A 12,710-nucleotide genomic window follows, 5' to 3' on the forward strand; every position below is an offset into this window, starting at 1 on the left:
CTCTGCTCTGAGCGCTATGGACACCCGGTGGGCGTTGCAAATCCGGCTCGTCTGGTGACTCGAGGTATGCGTTTCTACAGTCCAATGGCAAGGCATGAGAAAGTCCAAGACCGCACAGGCCACTAAACGGAAATCTTGACTTACCTGCCAGAATCTCTCATCGGCAAACGACACAGCACTCTACTGATCGAAAATTTGCATCCTTCTGAACGCCTACAGCAGCCAGCAGAGGAATCTGCACTTTCAGCAAGACAATGCACGAACAAAATTGCTCCAAAATAGTATCCGAACGGAACATACTAAGGAAAAGAAAGCGATCGTGTGGCACTCTAGATCACCTGACTTCAGTACCACCAAAGCACATTTAGAACGCAGTCAAGGGAAATCAGTCTCTTCCACCGACCAGCATAGGTATAAAACTAATCTCAGACATTTCGTTGTAATCAGTCATGAGACTTACAAATACACTGTGTTTCACGTACGAGGCAAGCGCTACATCCGGCGCTGAGCGGTGACCAATGTTGTGAACACAGTCTCCGATCGCCATACATGCTACAGTCCGTTCCTTGGACTTGGGTTTGTCGCTTTCAGTCTTAGCCAAATTGAAAGAAACAGCACCAGCAGCCAGAGAAAGTCGTAATTCAGCACTTCAGCCTAGAGTGTCCCTAACATGTGTTCACAGAGCTGTACACAAACACATTACACAAACTCGAGCTGAAACCTTAGCTAATGTGTCAACTGGCTAATTCAGGTAGGATAATTCCTGTTATTAAAAACACTTCGCGGCATCGTCACACAGACACCTGCTTTAACAATATCTTCCACTGACCAGCATCAAACAACTGTAGGACTTGTAGTTAGTTGTCAGTTCTCTCAAAATTGGTTGCAGTATGTTGTTCAGAAACCTAACAGCATATATGGTTTGTTGGAACAAGTTCAGTTCTACAATTCGTGTTGGACTGACATACTACCGTTTTCACATCATTCTTCATTTCACGATGAGGAACTTTAGAACTTCAACGTTGGTTGTTCTCAGAGTGCACGTTCTCCAATAGATACAGCCATGCTTCATCAGAAAAAAAATGTCTCCCTCATGCACAGACTGCAGTGCCAGCTGCAGTACTGACGCCGAGAAACCATACCTGATCTGACCACTTGGCGCTCTACCGTTACTATGGAAGATTTCAGTTTCTGTTAGAACACTGTCGACACACCAGTCTTCAGTGCTAAATGGCACCAAGATTTCCTTCCCAGATCCGCTCCTCGATAGTCCATCCAGTTCGGCTGAAACGGGCGCGCCACCTGACAAATCCCACGATCGGAAGTTGGCCATGAATATTATAGAAATTCAACTGAAGCCTCGGAAACTGCATGGAAAACATGTATCATGACACCGGCAAAGGAAACGGATAAAACGATCTGACAACAGCTTCATGGAATGTAAGGACAATTCTCCAGCCTGGAAAAATGAAAGAAATAGCCAATGAAACCTTAAAATTTAACTATGATGTGGTAGCGCTATAGCAAATAAGATGGCAAGGAAATGGGCAGACAGATAAACCTGAGTACTCGATGTTGTATAGCGGACCAGAAGAAACAACAGGCCAATTCGGAACAGGGTTTATAATAACTAGGGAAGTTAGGACTAGCTTACTAGAGTTTGAACCCATAAATGAAAGGATGCCCAGACTCAGACTAAGAGAAATTTAGGAAGAGAAGAAACAGGATACAATAAAAGAACAGTTCTATGAAAACTTGGAAACGTATGCTGCGCAGTACTACATACGACCTGGTGCTAGTAATAATTGATTTTAATGTAAAATTAAGAAGGAATCAACATCAATATTTAGTTTCTGGAAAATATTCACTACATGAAGAAAACAACGAGAATGGAGGCTTACTATGCCAATTCGCAGCAAGGAATAATAAGATTATTAAAAGTACGTGCTTCCCACACAAATGGATCCATGTGGGACCTGGAAGTCTGCACTCAATGAAGTAGTCAATTAGATTGCCCATATTTCAGTGACTGCACGGCACTTCACGTCTACCATAGATGTACGGAGCTGCAGAGGACCAAACTGTGACTTAGACCACTTTGTGATAAAATCAGTTAAAAAAAAAAAGGTTCAAATGGCGCTGAGCACTATGGGACTTAACATCTATGGTCATCAGTCCCCTAGAACTTAGAACTACTTAAACCTAACTAACCTAAGGACATCACACAACACCCATTCATCACGATAAAATCAGTCCTCAGAGAGAAACTGTCATTAACAAATCGCAAGTGCGCAAAAAAGAACATGAAATAGAATACTCACAAACTGAAAATCCCTGATCAAGTAAAAAGTACCAAGTAACACTAAAAGTTACCCATAGTTGGTAAAAGTTGAGCAATAAAGAGACTGAATGGGAGTAGACGAAAGGCAGAGTAGGACTGAAGAAGCCATTACATATGCTGCAGAAGAAATAATAAGCAAAAGAAGGAACAGAAGAATCCAGGAATTGTATGATGAAGAATGCAGGTCAGCAACAGAGGAAAAGAACAGGGCAAGAACAAAAGCGCTACAGAGAGAAACCAGAAATAATGTGCAACAATATTGTCGCAGAAGAAGCGAAATGGTGCAGTCGCCGTAGTGTAGTGGTTATGATACTAGCTTGTTGCATGGAAGGTCGTGAGTTCAAAACTCACCTGAACTGAAACATTTTAATTTCTATCTTCCTCGCTTCCCGCGCCCGGGTTCGATTCCCGGCGGGGTTAGGGATTTTCTCTGCCTCGTGATGACTGGGTGTTGTGTGATGTCCTTAGGTTAGTTAGGTTTAAGTAGTTTTAAGTTCTAGGGGACTGATGACCATAGATGTTAAGTCCCATAGTGCTCAGAGCCATTTTTTTCTATCTTAGGTTTGAGTATATTCTAGAAGTATCCGCAAATGGCAAGAATCATTGTACTGGAATGTTCTGTAGCTGTATATATACTGTGTGTGTTCTGGCCGGAGGCACTTCGCTCTGTGCTCTTGTATGTGCAAGTGCTGAATAAACCTTCGTTACGAGAAGTTAGTGTTCGTCATTCATCTGCTTACACCTTTATCTACGTGACAATATAGAGAATTAAGGAGATGAGATAACAGACTCTGCAGGAGAAAGAAAAACGTGTGCTAAGAAGAAATTTCAAGAAATATGAGATTTACAGGAACAGAGTGAAATAAGGAAGTTCTACCATGCTGTAGGCAAAATAAAGAGCAGATTTCAGCCAAAAATAATGGTAGCCTCCAGTAAAGATGGGAAAATGATAAGGGAGGAAGAACACATGGGCAGAGTATTTCAAAGATACACTAACTGCCAGTGTAGAGGTGAAGACACAGCTGAACGGGAGGAAAGAGTGGATCTGGAAGTAGACAATGACGCAAGAAATACAACACTACAAGTCTCCTAGCCTGTACACAAGGCGAAAAACAATCGAGGCCCCGGGGAAGACAGCATAACCCCTGAATTAATAAAAACTTGTGGACAGGATGTAATAAAGGAAATGCACACCATATCAGATATATGGGAAACAAAAACTACGCCGGATAACTCGAATAAATCCCCATCTATAAGAAAGGGCACAGCTTATAAGATCTTCAAACGTATATTAAACGAAAGGATACAGAAGTGCGCAGAAGACATACAAGGTTAGTACCAGTGTGGCTTTCGACCAGACAGAAGAACAATTAATCAAATATTTGTGATAAGACATATGATGGAAAAGTTCTATGATACGATGTAGATCTGCATTTCCCATTCATCGACTTCAAACAAGCCTTTGACGATATAAACCGGCAAGAACTATACAAAGAACTGGAAGAAGCTGGCATATGTATTAGACTAATAAGATTAACCAGAGTGGCGATGACAGAGACAAGAGCAAAAGTAAAGGTCCTTAGCAGAACAAGTGAAAGCTTTGACTTTAATAGAGGCGTGAAGCGAGTGATAGTCTCTCCACTGTCGTCTTCAATATAGTCCTGCATAGTGTAGTAAATAAAGAGGCACCTTATTTATGAAAGCTAGCCAGATTTGTGCATACGCTGATCACATCGCTATAGTAGGAAGAAAAATCAATGCACTCCAAGAAACATACCGGGCAATGGAAATGGAAGCGTTAAAAATTGGCCTCATAGTAAATGAAAACAAAACAAAATATATGGTAATGTCGCAACCTGAGACTAGAAGAACCACTAAAACCTAAACTTCAGTGGGAAATGCTTAAAAAGGAGTGTCCTCTTTTAGCTACTTGGGAGACCTAATAACAAATGATAACACTACTGAAAAGGCTAAAAAGGAAATACAAGTAGGAAACAGAGCTTACTTTCCAAATTTGCAACTTTTCAGAAACAGCCTTGTTACTAGCAAAACAAAGCTATTGGTATACAACTCCCTAAACCGGCTAGTTGCACATACGGGTGACAGGTATGGACGTTGACAGAACATGACAAAAATGCACTAAGAACCTTTGAGCTGAAAATACGTAAAAACTATGGTCCAATAAAGGAGGAAGGAGGCCACAGAACACGATACAACGCCGAATTACAAGTATCAATACAAGGTAGGAACAAGTAAAAGTTGTGAAACCACAACGAATACGATTGCTCGGACACGTTGAGAGAATGGCAGAGGATAGAATCCCGAAGGAAATGATTAAAGGTGTGATCCATTTAGCTAGGCGAAAAGGGAGACCTAGAAGAAGATGGATTGACGATGTAATATATGATCTCACCAGTATGGGAGTCTGGTCGTGGAAAACAGCAGCAATGAACAGAGAAATTTATTTATTTATTTTTCACTCCGTCTTCAGGCCACGAGTGGACTACCGGGACCATCCGACCGTCGTGTCATCCTCAGAAGAGGATGCTGATAGGAGGGGCGTGGGGTCATCACACCGCTCACCCGTTCTTTATGATGGTATTCTTGACCGAAGCCGAAGCTGTTCGGTCGAGTAGCTCCTCAATTGGCATCACGAAGCTGAATGCACCCCGAAAAATGGTAACAGTGCAAACACGGCTGGATGGTCACCCATCCACGTGCAGGCCACGCCCAATAGCGCTTAACTTCGGTGATCTCACAGGAACCGGCGTATCCATTGCGCCAAGGCCGTTGCCACAATGAACCGAGAAATGCGGAGGAAACTCATTGAAGAAGCCACGGCTGTAGCGCTGTAGCGCTACCAAAGACGAAGAAGAAGCAGTAGAATGTAAGAAGAGAGAGAAAGAGAAATATCATTTCCTAAGTCCAAATGTGTTACGTCAGGGTAATTATGAAACACAAATAAACGAATAAAATCCATAAATCGAAGCACTGTGATTTTATCCTCCACAGCAGCTCTCCTACGCTCGGTTTATCATCGCCAGTATAAAGCAGTGCACGAACGGATGAGGGGGCATCGCCAAGATACAGGCAACAGTAGAATCACACGAAGAAAACGGCACGGAACAGAAACAAACGCAAAGACTAAGTAGACTCATTCCGTTGTGCAACAGGTTAAACTTGTTTACGAGATGAACAATGTTATTCCAATAAATAATGTGATGGCAGTTGCCCTTCAAACGAGAAAATAAAGAGATTCAAGAAACCGCCTGATACACATCCAATTTCAACATTTTTGAAAGAACATTCAAGCCACCTACCACCTACTCAGTTAAGAGAAAATTCTTTAATTTTGCAATATCCACTCAGACATTGCCACATCACCCTGGTCTAGTGGCTGCAAGTAATTTTTAACGCGAAGAATTCTAAAGCTGTGGACTGTATTGTAAAATTGTACCGGGTTTAGACTTTAAGGTTGATGAATCACAACAAGAGTCAGTCAAAGCCCTAAAAATACCTGGTAGAAAAAGTATAAGGGGATATTATGAATCATTATCACATGAGCTGATTTGTAGTTAAAGAAAATGTAAGGGTTTCCATTTCTTGGTAAGCTATTGGAGAAACCAATGATAAAATCTTCTGGGTTTTTAGATCGCGTCATATTTCCTCCTAAAATAATCGACGTTTCGATCCCTTTGCTGGGATCTTCATCAGGATGTTTCGGTGTCCACTATTGTTAGAACACTGTCACAGACCAGTGTCGCGTTCTCGTATCGGTTAAAATTCTTGTGGCTACCATTGGTGGGCTAGCAGCACAGGCTAATATTCCCGCACTTATACAGAGGAAGGCGTTATTGGCTAAACGAAAGATTCGAGAAGCGCTTGAAATTTCCAAGAATGCATGTAATTTCAATAGAGAGCACGGCTATAGGATTCTGGCATCGTGGCTCCCCGCCATCAAGGAAGTGAATATGCGGTCGCGGGATGCGAGCAATACAAAAGACATGCTGCATCTCACCTCGGAGGACAATATTATTTTGGGTAAATATTCCCCCTCTCTTGCTCTGTCCGTTTCTCATCTAGCCAATGACGACGGCCAACCAATAGCAGTAGGAGGAATTTCAACCAATAACCCTTCTTTACCGCAAGTGTGGAATAGTGCCTTTCCATCCAATGACGATGGGCCACCCATAGTATAGTGTTCTAGCAACATCCTGAAGAAGATCCCAGCAGAGGAGTCCAAACGTCGATTATTTTAGAAGGAAATATGACGCGGCTTAACAACCCATATGATTTTTAACTTTAGTGACAACGGCCACGAAAGCTAGCAGACTTACATCGGAGAAACTAGGTTTTTTTTTTTTTTTTTTTTTTTTTTTTTTTTTTTTTTTTTGTGAAAGACGTTACTTGAAAAACTCCTCTATAATAGACCACACTGTAACAAAATTTAAATATGTGGAATGTATAATTACACTAGTCACATTATCACAGCCTATGGGAATTAAGGAAGATTAATGCGTTGTCGACGACGTCGTCAGTAGATACTGAGCACAAGCTTGCACTGGGATAGGGAATCGGCAGTGTCCTCATCAAGAGAAACTTTCTTTGGAGGCATTTGCCTTAATCGATGTGGGGAGGCTACGGAAAACCTATATCAAGTGGGCGAGATGGGGAGCAGAATTCTGGTCGAATGAGCTACTCACTGGGCCAATCTCGCTAGGCCTGCAACGAGAATGCACACAGGGTTGTCTGGCGAGAGAGTACTGGAGGAATGCTGAAAAGGCTGAATTGGCCGAACAGTTACAGCAAGACTCCGACTATTTACAGAGATTGTTCCCTCAAAACCGACCTTCGAGTTCTGCGACTATTCTTCGGCCTCTTACATAGTGCCGTATTAGAGACCGAGAAGATGCGATCAGAATAATAAAAGCTCGCAAACATTCATCCCACGCTCCGTCTGTGAAGGTACACTCTGATATGGATTTGATACTGAGCTGGAGATCGTAGATGCAAACATATAAGTGTATGGAACTAGGTGATACGTGAGATCACATTTATTTTAAAAGGTGCTAAAAGCGCACATCGAAGTCAAAGAAAGCACTAATTTCACAGCGAAAAAGTTAGTTCAGTTCACGCCTCCATGTACCTCGCGTTTGGGAAAAGTGGTGGAGTATGCGACGATCCGGATGAGCATGAAATAAGAGAGAACTGTTTACTAGTCTAGCTCCTGACTGTAATACACATAATGGTAATAAGAACCCTTCTTCTGACAATAATGGAAGTGTTCCCGAACTTGTCATTGTCGTACATAAATTGAACACGCACTTCAGGACAAGCATCAGAATGAGGAACACAGCCTGAAATGAAACTTCCTGGCAGATTAAAACTGTGTGCCCGACCGAGACTACAACTCGGGACCTTTGCCTTTCGCGGGCAAGTGCTCTACCAACTAAGCCACCGAAGCACGACTCACACCCGGTACTCACAGCTTTACTTCTGCCAGTACCTCGTCTGCTACCTTCCAAACTTTACAGAAGCTCTCCTGCGAACCTTGCATAACTAACACTCCTGGAAGGTTCAGCGCAAACTCCGCTGCAGAGTGAAAATATCATTCTGGAAACAACCTGAAATACTTGTTAACAACCAACTATCTTGCAGAAAAACTGACACTGTATTACTTTAGTGCATTTGAAACTCTAAAAAACTGATGTCTTACCTTCCTCCAACTTTTGAACCGCCTTTCTCAACTTCGCATTTTTCACACATACAGATCAATGTCACAAATAATAGAAAATGACACTGATACGATCGATTAACAAGGACTCAACAGAAGACAACTGGACTGTTGGACTGACACTTAGGCTCCGAGCCGCCTAGCTGAAACTAGGTGTGTATGTTGTCGGCCATTCCGCATAAATAATGGAACTGAGGCAACAATTGTAGACAGTGCTTGATCTGTAAAAGAAGAGGTTCCAGAACTGTGACTCTTCTTTTTTAAATTTTTTAACGTTTTAAAACATTTTAGCACTTTTTTCGTCAGAGGTTCCGGTACGGCGAACCGGCGCATACAGTCACAAATCAATCACTGGTATGCAAAAGAACCATAAAAAAATCCTGAAAAAATAATTTTTACGGCTAATTAACGAGAAAAGGTGTTGCTTAACACCACAAAAAGGCAAAAAAGAAAGCGACTGGACGCGTAATTCGTTACAACTCACTCCTAAACAATAACTTGAAAGGAAAATGATCAAATTTAAAGAAAGAGGGAGGAGAGAATGAGTCCCAGGATCACAGAGTGGTAAATAGAATCAATGATGGCCAGTTCCACAAATTTAAACAATAGCTGATACACACAATAGCGGCTGTACCAACAAGACGCAGGCACTCTCTGGAAGGCCGAGCGGCATGAGCGCAGCGGCGCCAGCCAGGGATTCGCGCGGCGCTGACCTGGTGAGATTTCGGCGGAGCCACTGTGAGCCGAAATGTCTGCAGCGCACGCCGCCTTATCGATCCGAGCCCGTCCCGAAAACGGGCGAAGCGTGCCAAACGGTGCGGTCGAAATTCGGAGTCACGCAGAGGCGGGCGGAAGCCGGGGAGACTGAGCGGCTACCTGGACAGGACAGCAGGTGTTCCGGGGTCGATAGGGAAGCGGCCAACCACGCCCCCACGCCCCCGCGCCGCCGCGTGCGTGGTATTGAACCCGGCGTTGCCAACCCGGGACTCCGCGGCCAGATTCCCGCACGCGCAACTCGCGGCGACACATGAACATCGGATGTCGCTTACCGCGCACCCCTTCGCGTGAGGTTTACGAAATGGCGTTTTCCCGAGGGAAAATGTGACATAATTCAACGCACCGAAAACATCCACGCCGTTAATCAAATCGTTGGTGTCAGAATCGATATGCCACTTAGCCTCGATCAGCAACTATCCCCGACGTACTCTTCCTGTAATTTAGGGAAGTTTAAAACGAGATGGCCATTCGAGAGTCTAAAGTAATCGAAGTGCAGTGTGCAACTAGCGCATTGTCTCATTTGGCGGGCACCGAGTAGCTGCCTGATTTTTAGTATAGCGCACGAAAAATCATTTGCACGCGAGATACTTTTAACTGACGCGTCAGTAATAGGACCACGATTCTACATACTTCGCAAAAACATTGCAAAGAGAGTACTTTGAATCCGTGTTAGTCCTCGTCCTCCTACTCCAGTCTTACTTGTAGTGAGGAAAAAAGTACTTTATCTATGCCTCGGTATGACACTAAAGAAGAGACCAGAAGTAAAGGGTAGAACTGCTGTACAGAAGCCTGAAGTGGCGCTTCCGTAAAAGTATTCAAAGATATGTGGGGACGTCATTTTCTTGGTCCCAACGATTCTCATCTAAGTTCCTGTAGCATCTCTTAGACTATTATACAGACAGCTCACCGACCTGTTCTCATCGACCTCGCAGTCTCTGTCTGGATTGCTTTGACGTCTGCTGTAAAGCGTTCTTCGTAAGGATTTCAAACACTGTCTTCTGCGCGGTGTCCGTAACAGAAGCCCTCCGTACTTGCGACGTAGTCTTTCCACGTCTCATCACCTCGCAGTATTAGTCGTAGACAGTTGAACGACATGAACGACATGACCGACTAGATCAAGTACAGCCACACACCACCACCGGACATTCCCCCCTTGCAATCCTACAACACTCAGTAACTCAAATGAGCTAACTATTACGGTACCTACAATAATACGGTACACACGCCGAGAAGATTACAGTTAATTAAAATGCAGACTAGTTCTACATTGTTGTTATGCAAGAGCTTTGCAAACTACATTAAGAGGTCTAGTAATGACGAAATCTGCTGAAAGTAATCTTCTTCTTCCTAGGACACGGTGCAATAATGAAAGCTAACACGCCATTTGTAGAAAAGCATACTGTTGACTGTACCGGGCAGGTCAACTTCTCGTTTCGAGGGGTGAGTCCACATCCCAAACATTACCAAAATAAAATTATATGACCACCGTACCTAAGGACCACAACAAAAAGGGTTAAAGCACAAGGCGACACTTATCTGCACAGCAGAAGGTCAATCTTTGTGCGTCATTATGATTGCTGTACAAATCGAAATGTACAGAGAACAGAACATACAGCATTACAACGCAACGTCATGTCATTTGACTGCAATCCCTTCAGCCCGTGTTGTCACACATACTGTGTTCCGCCAGTACCAACTGCAACAAACGTTCGCCATTTTTGCTGCGCGTGTTAAATGTCGCTGCGAGAGCGAGGCCATAAGGAACGAGGAACTAGCTCCATTACCGAAGGCCAACGGAAGAAAGTAGCCGTGACCTAAAAAAAGACTCATCAGAAAAAAATCAACGAAGGATTTGAGTCAAGCATTTTAATACGAGTCTACCATGCTTTTTACGTTACACTCCGTTGCAACGTGTGCATTGCCGAACGTTAGCAACTGTATGGATGAGTACTCTCCAACAGCACTGGGCGCAGATTTCAATTATATGCGCACAGAGAGGTATACACTTTTACGAGTATCTAACGAAGAAAAATTTACTGTTTTGCCCATACGTGACGTTTCATTTGTTCTAGCAGCTGGGAAAGTGGGACTACACAGTTCATCCTTGCGTAGATTTGAACTCCCGTTACTAGGTAAATGTGCCTCGAATGTGCACGGAAAATTCAGCAGCCGGTCTGCTTCTGTTACTATTCGAAGCACCTAGCAACAATGTTTAACCTTCAGGGCGGATACAACTTCACGTGACTGCGAACAAATGTATCTCCTTTCGCAATAAATGCGAGCCATCCTCCCCCCCCCCCCTCTCTCTCTCTCTCTCTCTCTCTCTCTCTCTCTCTCTCTCTCGTGTGTGTGTGTGTGTGTGTGTGTGTGTGTGTGTGTGTGTGTGTGTGTGTGTGTGTGAGCGCGCGCGCTCTATGAATACGCGCTACTAGCGGAACTTTCGGAGCTACTGATTTTTGACCTTTTCAGCTACTTTTCGATCGCCCAGTACGCAAAACCTTACGCGGAATGTCCGAAGACGTGAAAGTAATAGGGGCCCTACACAGGAACTCAGTGTTCGGCGAGATGTAACGACTGGTTGTACACAGTCAGGGTCAACTACGACGTGCGGGATGCAGCTGCGCGATTACAAGCGTGACGATGGGAGGGGGGCGGGGGGGGGGGGGGGTTGCTACTATAGGGTACATCCGTCTGGTAGTTCGGCGACAGCTTCCTGACGCGAATACGGGACAAGAGGTTACCACATACGCAAAACTGCACACATCTGCAAAATCTGTGGTGCTGAAACCACCTCATTTGTGAATGCACAAGGATAACAAGAAAGTGCAGTACTTACGAAAATGTATAGCGGGAGTGAGAACTAAGGGGCGTAGCTAGGGAGCACTGTATGTGAGCGTCATACGACTTTCGTACTCCGTGCACTAAACGGTCGCAAACTACTTTGTGCCAGGGCCACCACACCACAGAGTCCCCTGCCTCGGCAGCAGATTTTAAAGTGCAGAGTGACTGGTGAGCCAGGAAGTGGGCGGCGACGCACCGTAGAGCACCCTGCGGATGCCGCGCACGCCGGCCACCCCCGGCGAGGCGGAGGCGGCGGCTGCTGCGGCGGCGGCGGCCACCAGCTCGTGGTGGGCGGCGGAGGCGGCCGTGCCCTGCGCCTGCGGGTCGGGCACGCACGAGCCGATGATGATGCCCATGGCTGGCGCCTGGCGGCAGGCCAGCGTCGCGACTGCCCGCGCGCCGCCGCCGCCACCGCCGCGCCCGCCATAACGATTTTAGCCGCCCCCCCCCCCCCCCTCTCTCCCGGGGACGAGCGGCCGGCCCGCCAAATATCAACACGCGGTGCGCGCGCTTCGCTGCCGCCCGCCCGTCGAGGAGCATGCGCGCGGCCGCGGCTCGGCGGGTAGCGCGTGTCGCCGTGCAGGCTGCGCCCCACACGCTCGAACTCCGGCCTTCTCTACACCCGAGCGATCGTGCAACAGCAAAAGATAAGGCTTTCGTGTAAACGTACGTGGCCGAGCACCTGGCGACGCCGCAGCGTGGAATTACACGTCCTACTACACTGTTAAGCTCGAAATGGAGACTCCGGCATTCCAGATTCTCGCCTCGTTGACAGAAACGACGAACCCAATGACATCGGGCATCACTTTTACGTAGCAAGCGTAACTTAGGAGACGCCGCACAGTATGAGGTTAAACCCGGTAATTTGTGGCTTTTGTACTGAAGCGCACAAGGTATAAGCAGAATAATACACCAAGGACACTGAGCATCTCTCCAAAACGTGTCGTTACATATACAGACACAAAAAGTACGGCCAAACTTTCAGAAAACATTCCTCACACACAAAGAAAATATGTT

The 12,710-nt window shown here is 45.2% G+C and overlaps 1 protein-coding gene across 1 annotated transcript in view; it reads right to left on the minus strand.

Annotated features, from left to right (window-relative positions):
* Nucleotides 1-12,117, minus strand: part of LOC126356242 (E3 ubiquitin-protein ligase ZNRF2) — a 143,771-nt gene extending 131,654 nt beyond the window's left edge. The window contains exon 1 of the mRNA XM_050007068.1: nt 11,890-12,117. Within this exon, the coding sequence (XP_049863025.1) occupies nt 11,890-12,049 (160 nt within the window). The 5' untranslated portion in view covers nt 12,050-12,117. The remainder of the gene's footprint in view (nt 1-11,889) is intronic.
* Between the last annotated feature and the right edge of the window lie 593 nt (nt 12,118-12,710).

The sequence above is a fragment of the Schistocerca gregaria genome, chromosome 3 (genome assembly GCF_023897955.1).
Source record: "Schistocerca gregaria isolate iqSchGreg1 chromosome 3, iqSchGreg1.2, whole genome shotgun sequence".
NCBI lineage: Eukaryota > Metazoa > Arthropoda > Insecta > Orthoptera > Acrididae > Schistocerca > Schistocerca gregaria.